This window comes from Haemaphysalis longicornis, unplaced genomic scaffold, assembly GCF_048455015.1.
Source record: "Haemaphysalis longicornis isolate Haplotype H1 unplaced genomic scaffold, Haemaphysalis longicornis Haplotype H1 scaffold_11, whole genome shotgun sequence".
Lineage (NCBI taxonomy): Eukaryota > Metazoa > Arthropoda > Arachnida > Ixodida > Ixodidae > Haemaphysalis > Haemaphysalis longicornis.
Window position 1 is genome coordinate 126,834,715 of NW_027526214.1, and position 9,684 is coordinate 126,844,398.

General features: G+C 44.5%; 1 protein-coding gene across 1 annotated transcript; it reads right to left on the reverse strand.

Annotated features, from left to right (window-relative positions):
* Positions 1-370: 370 nt before the first annotated feature.
* LOC144160914 (uncharacterized) lies at positions 371-2,055 on the reverse strand. The gene is made up of 3 exons (XM_077692004.1): positions 1,945-2,055; positions 1,237-1,295; positions 371-891 (listed from the first exon to the last, which is right to left on the reverse strand). The coding sequence occupies exons 1-3, from the start codon at positions 1,964-1,966 to the stop codon at positions 604-606; spliced, it is 369 nt and encodes a 122-aa protein (XP_077548130.1). The 5' UTR covers positions 1,967-2,055; the 3' UTR covers positions 371-603.
* Positions 2,056-9,684: the final 7,629 nt, after the last annotated feature.

A 9,684-nucleotide genomic window follows, 5' to 3' on the forward strand; every position in this document is an offset into this window, starting at 1 on the left:
AAGGGAGTCACAGGCCTCTCGCGGAGAGGGGGTCGAGGTATTCTCACAGGAGTTGCGGGAACCGCGTCCGGCAATTCCCTCACCACGGGTCGAATAATTCCTCCAGTCAGAGAGTTATACAATTCTTTACCAGAATCTTGCTATACCTCTGCCAAGAAGGTTAACTTACACCCCTCAGAATTACCTTATTCCACCAAACAGCATTTTGCAATACTTCACCAGGAAGGGTTAGCGTACTCTTTTCAGAATCATTGTATTCTTTCAATCAGAGTCCCACAATGCCTCCTCAAGGAGGGCTAGCTTACTCTTTGACAGAACTAATGTATTCCTTTGAAGCAGGATCTATGCACTACCTGCGAGTTGCCGAACTCTACTATTCAGAGGCATTACGATGTTACCTTTAACAAGACTACACTTTAGCATCCACAACAGCATTAGTGTCAGCCCTCTTTACTTCATGTTTACAAACTGAAATACAGTAAAATTACTTCACAAGTAAACATAGCAAAGCGTCTTTACAAAAAAAGCTGTCGTTTGTGCTTAGCCAAAAAAAAATAAGACAAATCGTTTTCACACTGCATTTCATGCTTTATTTTGACATCCTCACACACGTCGCTCCACCTGTATTGCAGTTGCTGCTTTTATGACCGAAACCATCTGCTCTGTCGGTGGTAGGCCGAGCATCATCTCAAAAAACAGACAGGTCCGCTTTGTCTTTGGGACATACTGGATGTTGAAGGTCCAGTAGACCGCCAAAAGCAAAGCGAACCCGTCCGCTATGTCCATAGCCGTCAGCTGGAGCTCTTCGAAGTGCACGGTCACGGCTCCAGATTTCTCCGCAGTTTGGCCCGAGAACAAGATCCGGGGGTAAGGGGAAGTCTCTCCTGGCTCCTGCATAAAAAGCACACAAATCCAAGTACCAGAAGAAACACAAGTAACAGTATTTTGCTCTTCCTTCCTCAGTGGACACATTCACTGCATGACCTGCCTTACCCAACCACTGTACAAAGCGATTTTCAGGAAAACGAATCGCTAATTAGTAGTCTATATACTTAAAGCTAACAATTTAGTGACTATGCTAACGATTCATCAATGTGACATTCACAATTGTCTACTGATGAGGCAAAATGCTCCCTTTAGCAAATTTGAATTGCTGTGATGGTGATTGCTGAGCCTGATTCACAAGTACTACACTGGATTTCACTTACTCAACATACAGAAGAAAAATAAGCATACCAGCTTTGAGAGCAAGGCCTCTGGCTTTTCTTTCACCAGCACTGCCACTGAAAAGCCATCTGAGAAGAACGAGAGCACGGATTAATTTAAAGCATCGGGGTCCTGATCCCCTATTCAAATTTTAAACCAACAAGGTCCTCCTCCTCTTTTTTTCCAACCACTTTCAGAAAAAGCAGCCAGACCAACAAGAGAACCTGCGACCTCAGGCCAACCTGCAAGTACTTGGTGTTATCAAAAAGGGTGGCTTGAAGACAAGCAATATTACAGCAAAACTGTCAGCCTCTCATTATTGGAATTAATCATGGGATCATTGAACAGTAACAAGGCCGAATCATGGAGAGTAACAAGAGGCAAGCAGAAAATAAATGCCGCACAGCCGCATTCCTAATCCCCATCAATCTTGAAGCTGCACATCGAATCTTACTCGTGACCAAATAAGTTTATTAAAAAATACTGCAGTGTTTGGCAGTTTGAAAAAGCTACAGCATTAATGCACTGCAGTGGAAGTGACACATTTTTAATCACGCAGAAAGTTGGTTACGCAGTTATGTTATGTCTCGAATGACATTTATAATAAAACACAACTAAGGTCAGTCGATGCTAGAAAGCAAAAGTGTATGCAAATGACACCATGAAGGCTAAAAAACGCATTTTTATTTGCCAGATGACTATGGCAAAGTGACCAAAGATGAAGTGTCTAATACTTACAGGTGTCTGCCGCATCAGGCATCTTTGCTCTCTTTCTGCTGCCGAACGCCAGGCGATCACAATATGTTGTTGAACAGCAGTATTGTAGAATAGCCCTGGAAACATCCACGGGAAACACTTTTACGTCGTAGCGCCTGTAATAAGTAAAGAAAAGTTCACTATAATGCTAAATGCACGCTGCTTACTAAATACAGCACCTAGCACCAGTTTTACCACATGAAACAAAACGTACTGCAGTATTCATTTTTCAATACTACGTTTTACGGTAGCAGTTACTTGGCTCTTTCTTGAGGAAACAGTACGGAATTTCATCGGAAATGGGCTTCACTATTATTGCAGTCGCGCAAGGTAATAAGAAAAAAAGTCCAATAGACAAAGCAACACGCCAGCGGTTCCGTGAAATTTTGTTGTGGCTACTGCAGCCACATAAACAATTAATCGCGATGAAATGTCCTGCCGTCAACGTTTTATTAGCGTAAGTATTGTTTTCTAACAACACGGGACCAGAGGCTACAAGGCAACGCACTACACAATGGGTTCGGAACGCACAAACGTTCACGTTCTTTTTTTTTTTTTTTTGCGAGACATCTATGCCAACTTGGAGTTTGAATTGAAACCTTGTGACCTTTGACTGCGTTATATTTTAAGGGGTAACCAAATAAAGCGACGCTACCAACCTAACTGATTGGGTAATAAACTGATTACGGTGTTCCTGTCGCCGTCGCTCACTTCTGCCTCCTCAGACGCGCCAGATGGAAACGGAACCGACGAATAAGCCCGGCGGCAGTGTAATTACCTTGTCGCTCGACAACATATTTACGTTGCTCAAGAAGATAATGAAACGAAAGCCTAATTTATAGCTAGAGGTTAAAGCGCTGGACACATGTACGATTAGTACACGCGATTCGCATGCGACTGATCGTTACGATTGATCGTTAGGGCCTGCTTTGGGTCGTTCGCTGGTCCGAGGAGGCTCACGACGTGCGACTGGCAAGCCAGATGCAGTCGTGCCATCATTGCGATCTTCGTGAGGCCACAGCCAATGAGAGTCAGCTGAGCCCCATCCGCCCGCAACAGGCTTGCGTTGCTCGGGTCGGCTCGGGTGTTGGAAACTTTAGGCTTAGCATTCTGGCGGACATTTGATCGCCGCTATCTGTGCAACTGCGGATGACAATCCGTAACACAACTTTTCACCACACTATTATCCTTTTTCTCGCATGTGAAACTTTATTTGGGGTATAACGGCCGTTTGAGCGATCGGTGACCAAGACATCTGCGTAGCCTGTTTAGATGCTTCCGCGCAGGTATCGCCATCTCTCGGCCGCTCGGCGCACCGCGCGCCGCGGCATCCACGGCCGGTCAGCGCAGGCTTGCATAGCGGCAGATATCTGATCGCCGCTTTTAAAATAAGCCCTGAGAACAATCCCTAGCACAATTTTTCACCATATTAACACCTACTTTTTCGCATGTGAAACTTCTTCTTAGCGAACAGATTGATTCGGGAGAGCAGCGACAAGCGGTTGCTACCGTGGTCTGCGCCGGTTCGAGCCGCTGAATGTGTCGAGCTGGCAGGCGCGGCCGGCGTGAGCGCGGACTGTTCCCGAAGGCAGAAAACGCTTCAAGATTGCTTGCTTTATCAATTTCTTGCGAAAAAACGCGCGGAATCTACAAATTCAGCTCAGCGATCGTCGTAGTTGACCATGCAGCAAAAACAGTGGGCGGAGCGACGCCGACGACACATCGCATGCGCGCATCGGGCCATGTGTCTCAAATTCACGCGTACGGCTACTCGTGGCGACAGTCGTAACGATCAGTCGCATGCGAATCGCGTGTACCAATCGCTGTGCCAAGTGCCTAAAGAAGCCAGCTTAATAAATCCGCAACTCATACTGCACACGAGTCTTGTTTCAACGCATGCTGAACGTCGTGAACCTGCGATGGATGGGAGCACGGCCGCTTGTTCGAAAAACACAAAGCCGGAGAAAGGATAGCTAGAACTGGTGTCACACAAATGAAAGCACATGTATGTGACCACTTAATTCTTCGCAAGAACCAGCAACGCTAAGCAGTACTCACGAGCGCCACTTGTTTTAAATAGAGAGAGAAAAAATATTTTTATTTCTCCAGCAGAGGCTGATGTGTGGGCGTTGCCCTGTGGAAGGCGTCCCTAGTCCGGGATACCTTGACTTCGGCTGGCCGTCCGTGCTCGGGTCACCAACTTAAGCTGTATATCCGGGTCCGGGCTGGCCAGGGAAGCCCTCCACTTGTTATAAATACAACTAAAGTTTTGGCGGGAACGAGCGCGAGCTCTCCCGTACCGCGCAAGAAAAACTGAAATGGTGACTTACGTTTTCAGCGGCGGCCGCAGCAGCCAAACGATGTTATTCCACCAGTCAGGTACACTTCAAACACAGCCACCGACACCAAAACGCACCTCACAGGCACGTACAGGAGTACTACGGCGGTTTCAATGCCACAAAAGAGACGGAGACGTCGGAGAGACGCGTCCGACCGCCAGCCCCGCCGCGATGAAAAGACCGCGCAAAGGTACAACGCTCAAGTAGTCCGACGGACACCGTTGCGTTAGAACACACAAATGACCCATTCCTAGAGGACGTGTAACACTACCTCGCACGCTCTTTTGAATACGCTGCGCTTTATTTTAAGTACGCTTTGTTTCATGGCCCGGTGCTGTGGCTGTTTAGGTAACTACTTTTTCATACGATTTCAAAGAGTTCGCGTCCGCCATAGAGGTGTCTGCCTTTTTGCACACCTGAAAGCGTGCAGATGAAGTTGATAGAGTCGATATACTGTTTTATTCTCTCTCGCGGAGGATATACGAACTCCATCGATGCGAGACAGAGTCGGCACATTGTTCTATTCTCTCCTGCGAAAGGGGTACAACCGCCGCTTAGCTCCATCAAGAGTGGGGAGAGTTCGCCAGCAGTTTTATTCTGGTTTCCTAGTAGAGTGAACACGCCATCTAACGCCACGCGTGGTGCGGACGGTGTCAAACGACCCTGGCAGGAATAGGAACGCTGTTTGATTCTTCAACTACTCCCCACATTTCTTAGAGTGAGTAATACTTGGCACAGCTGACGCTGACGACCCCATCTAACGATTGCGCTAGTTCATTTAGTGTGCTCAAAATGCCTTTCAGGGCCCCTTTAAGAATACTGCTCACATACCTGAAACGCGGCTCATCTGGATACTTGGACACGAATCTCTCGAAGGTAATGAGGCGGCTCACGCCGCTTCCCGCGCGCTTATACACCGGGCCATTACCATAGAGGGACAAACACCGCTTGCGGCCCCCAAAACAGAACCGCTTGTCAGGTATGCTGACATTCTCAACATCTGCACCAGCTTGGCAAATATAGATTTATTCATCATCATCATAGGAAGAGGAACACTTTAGCGACTTGTGAATTTTGGTACTCGAGCCTTGGCATCACAAACAGCCCATTCCTAGCGAATTAAAGTTTGCAGAAGGAACTCCGTTCCTGCCGTTCCTTCAAAAACTAACGAGTTACTGTTACAGTTCCACCAACCCTCAATAGAACGGTGGCGTTCTTCCTTTCCTCCCAAAAGGAACTAGTTCCAGGAACGCCGTTCCTTGGAACGCCGTTTCGTACAACAGTGCTTTAAATACACTTTGCACATCTTGGTAAAATAGTATGCACTGGGATTTCACTTATACTTTACAAAAACGTCGGTGAATATAAATTCATGCTAATGAAATCTCAGTAGCACTACACTAAAAAAAAAAGGCAGTCAGTACTGACTCATTTTACAGACTCATTGGCTTGCTACAGAATTGACTAGCTTTGGACTCTTATGTGGAGGGTCACCAGACTCTATTTCAAACAGAGTCCTGCGACTCTTAGGGAGGGAGTCGTGACGAAGAGTCAAAAGTGAGTCTGCAGGACTCCTGAAAATTAGGCACGGTGACTCCGAAATAGTAAACAAAAAGATCTGCTTGACTACGTTATGGCCCAGCAATGAGAGTCGTCCTGACTCTGTTCGCAAAAGAGTCTTGTGACTCTGTTAGACCGAGCCAAAAAAGGGTATGCAGGACTCTGTAAGGGAAGTCACCTCGACTCCTAATTTTCAAACGAAGAGAGTCTTCATGACTACTTTGCGACTAGTAAAAGTAGTCACACAGACTCTCCGTTTGGCTAGAGAGAGCCCGCTTGGCTACTTTGGCTACTACATGACCCCAGCCAAGTCGCCCTGACCTGCTGAAAAGGAATCCCGTGACCCCTGAGATAGAGCATGCAGGACTCTGCAGCACCGTCACCGACACTGAAAATCTGCAAAGAAAAAGTCCAGTCGACTGTTTTCCGACTCGAGCAAACAGAATCCCTTCAGAGTCGATAGGGTAAAAAATACCATACAGATACTATTATGACCCTTTAAGGACAGCCATGCATACATGCAAGAAACATCAATGCAAAGTACCAACACAACTTTTTTATTGAAATAAAGCCTACAACCGTTTTAAATTATGCATTGCTCAATGACTAGAAAAAATTGATACAAAATAAAAATCACGAAATTTTGTCTTAGACAACATATAATCGACTATAAGAAACGTGAGAAATACAAGATTCAAAATCATCACCTTAGACAACATTTGTGTCTCACATAACAAAAACTTGTTACATCGAACGGGACAAGCAACACTGAGTTCACATATACAAAACACAACCCTACAACAGTGATCAGCCATCAGATGCTGGATCAATAACTTAACAAAATGATAAGTGAATATGAAAACACAAATTTTCTTAAAACCACATTTATAGAAAAAATGTTACAAGAAATAAACAACACGAGTTTGTCTTAGACAAAATATACATGAATAGAAGAAACGTGAACAATACAAGATTCAAAATTATCCCCTTAGACAACATTCGTGTCTCAAATAACAAATTGTAACATTGAACGGGTCAAGCAACACTTGTGCTCACATATACAAAACACAACCCTACAACAGTGATCAGCCATCAGCTGCTGGCTCAACAACTTAACAAAATGTCAAGTGGATATGAAAACAAATTTTCTTAAAACCACAATATAACAAATATTTGAAAATGTCACCTTAGACAACTCAAGTGAAAAAATTCTAGAACAATACAACTCACAAATTGAAAACAGGACAATAACACATGTAAGTAAATATGAAAACACAAAATTTTCTTAAAACCATATTATAACAAATATTTGAAAATGTCACTTTAAACAACTGAAGTGAAAAAATTCTGGAACAATACAACTCGCAAATTGAAAACAGGACAATAAAATACACAAAACAGAGTTTGGGAGAGTGTTATTGCTTCAGAAATTGTAAACTTGAACACATTCCTATTTAATGCATACAGATAAATTCGGCTTTATAATAAGGCCACTTTGACCACTCCTACACAATGCCAATGAACATTAAAAAAGGGTGTTAAAGAATTATTAATTGATGATTGTTATAATTTTCCTGAGAATATTTTGTTCATTTTAGAACACAGAAATTTACTCGGAGGCTATATGTTGCAACACCCACCACTTGATCTGCTGGCCCTGGACAATGTATTTATTCCATGGCTTTCTCTGCACGAGCTCTCAAGGTAGTGACTAGGTAGTGACTACCTTTGTCGCCGGCATTAAGATGCTCAAGCATGCGCCCTTTCGCACCACCATCAGTTCTTCCAAAACTGTAAAGGTCTGCTTTGCAGACTTCACGTACTGCAGGTTGTATGCCCAGTACATGGCACATACAAGAGCGATTCCTGACGTGAAGTCCAAGACGTTAATGGACACATGTTCGCACACCACTTTAATTGAGTCGAACCCGAGTGGGCTGCTCCCCGTGTACAGCAGAGTCGGGTGCGAGGATGCAGTATTTGGGTCCTGTAAAAAAAAAGACAAATAATGCTGAAATTTTGTTGCTGTAAAAAAGTTCTTTATGTGAACAGTCATCAATATGTATAAATTATTACTCTGACTTTCTTTACTATGCCACGTGGACTGAAAAAGAAAATACCTGCGATGATAAGTTACAGGGAAAGCTCAGTTATAGTAAACCCCCAGGTTATGAGAAGACCCCCTTCTTATGATTAATCATTGGGGTCGCAGCAACCTGCCCCTAGAACCTACGCATTAAATACACCGGTTGTATAACGCACAAGTACACGCAGCCAGAGGTCGGCGAACTCACTCATGAGTCCACTCACTCAGACTCATTTGGACTCAAACTCACGCGTGAGTATGAGTTTGAGTGAGTGCGAGGCTAGTGTGGCATGGTGAGTTTGAGCTTGAGTGAGTTTGAGCCGAGTGAGCCGGACTGAGTTTGAGTCCAATTGAGTTTGTGTACGCCTGATAGCCAGTGAATTCGGAGTCCATTTTGAGTTCTGAGTACATTTTGAGTTTGAGTCCATTTTGAGTTTGAGTCCATTTTGAGTTTGCGTCCATTTTGAGTTCTGAGTACATTTTGAGTTTGAGTCCATTTTGCGTTCTGAGTCCATTTTGAGTTTGAGTCCTTTTTGAGTTCTGAGTACATTTTGAGTTTGAGTCCATTTTGAGTTCTGAGTACATTTTGAGTTTGAGTCCATTTTGAGTTCTGAGTACATTTTGAGTTTGAGTCCATTTTGAGCTTGAGTTCAAATTGAATATTTAGTACATTTCGAGTTCTGAGTACATATGAGTTTTGAGTCCAGTTTGAGTTTGAGTACATATGAGTAGCCTAGCAGGCAGCTATGGTTGGCTGTTAGGTTTCATGCGTCGCTGTGGGCTCGGAATTCAGGTTACCTGCGAGTACAGCACCATTCGCGATCCGCATGATCGGTTGGGAGGGAGGGGATGTCTGATTTTTTTAGTTTCTTGTTGAATCTTCATGACCCTAAGCACTTGTTGTATACCAAGTTTTCGCGGCTGGGCGCGTGAGTCATAATTGACCGGTGAGGTCATAAGAAAGAGCTGTCTTAACTTTTCCTCCTGATGGATCCACTAAGAGGGTGGGAAGGGGTGGTGGGAAAGCACACGGCGGCGCTTGCTTGCTGGTTGTTCGCCTGCTACTGTTAACGGTTTGATATACTAGGGGTCACAAAGAGGTGAGAGCCGGGGGGAAAAGGGGGCGAGGACTGTCCCTTCTGCTGTTTCAAACGAATTAGCTGAGTTTACTGGGCAACGCCCCTTTAGACAGAATAATGACCGCATTAGATTGGGTGAAAAGTCAAACTGATGACGCTAAGGCGTGTAAGGTATCAAATGAAAGGTCCCGATTAACGGAATCACGCGGAGTAAATAAAAAAATGCGTCCTGATTGTAGTCACCAGGCAGTCATAATGAGTCATAGATTGGCTTAAAATTCAAAATGACGCTGCCAGGGCATGCGGGGAATCAAATTCAAGGTCTCGATGTGGGGAATCATTCCGAACAAAAATGCGTTATGGTTGTATCATGACGTAGTCATGGTTAGTTATAGATTCAGTTAAAATTCAAGTTCATGACACTAGGGCGTGTGGCGCATCAAATTAAAGGTCTCGGTGAGGGTAATCACGTGCTTCCTGATTATTATCATGACATAGTCAAGGTGGGTCATAAATTTGGTTAAAATTCACAATGACGCCACTGAGTGTGCGGGGCATCAAATTGAAGGGGATTGATTGATTGATTGTAGGGTTCAACGCGCCGACGCAACGCAGGCGATGAGGCGCGCCGTAGTGGAGGGCTCCGGATTAATTTTGA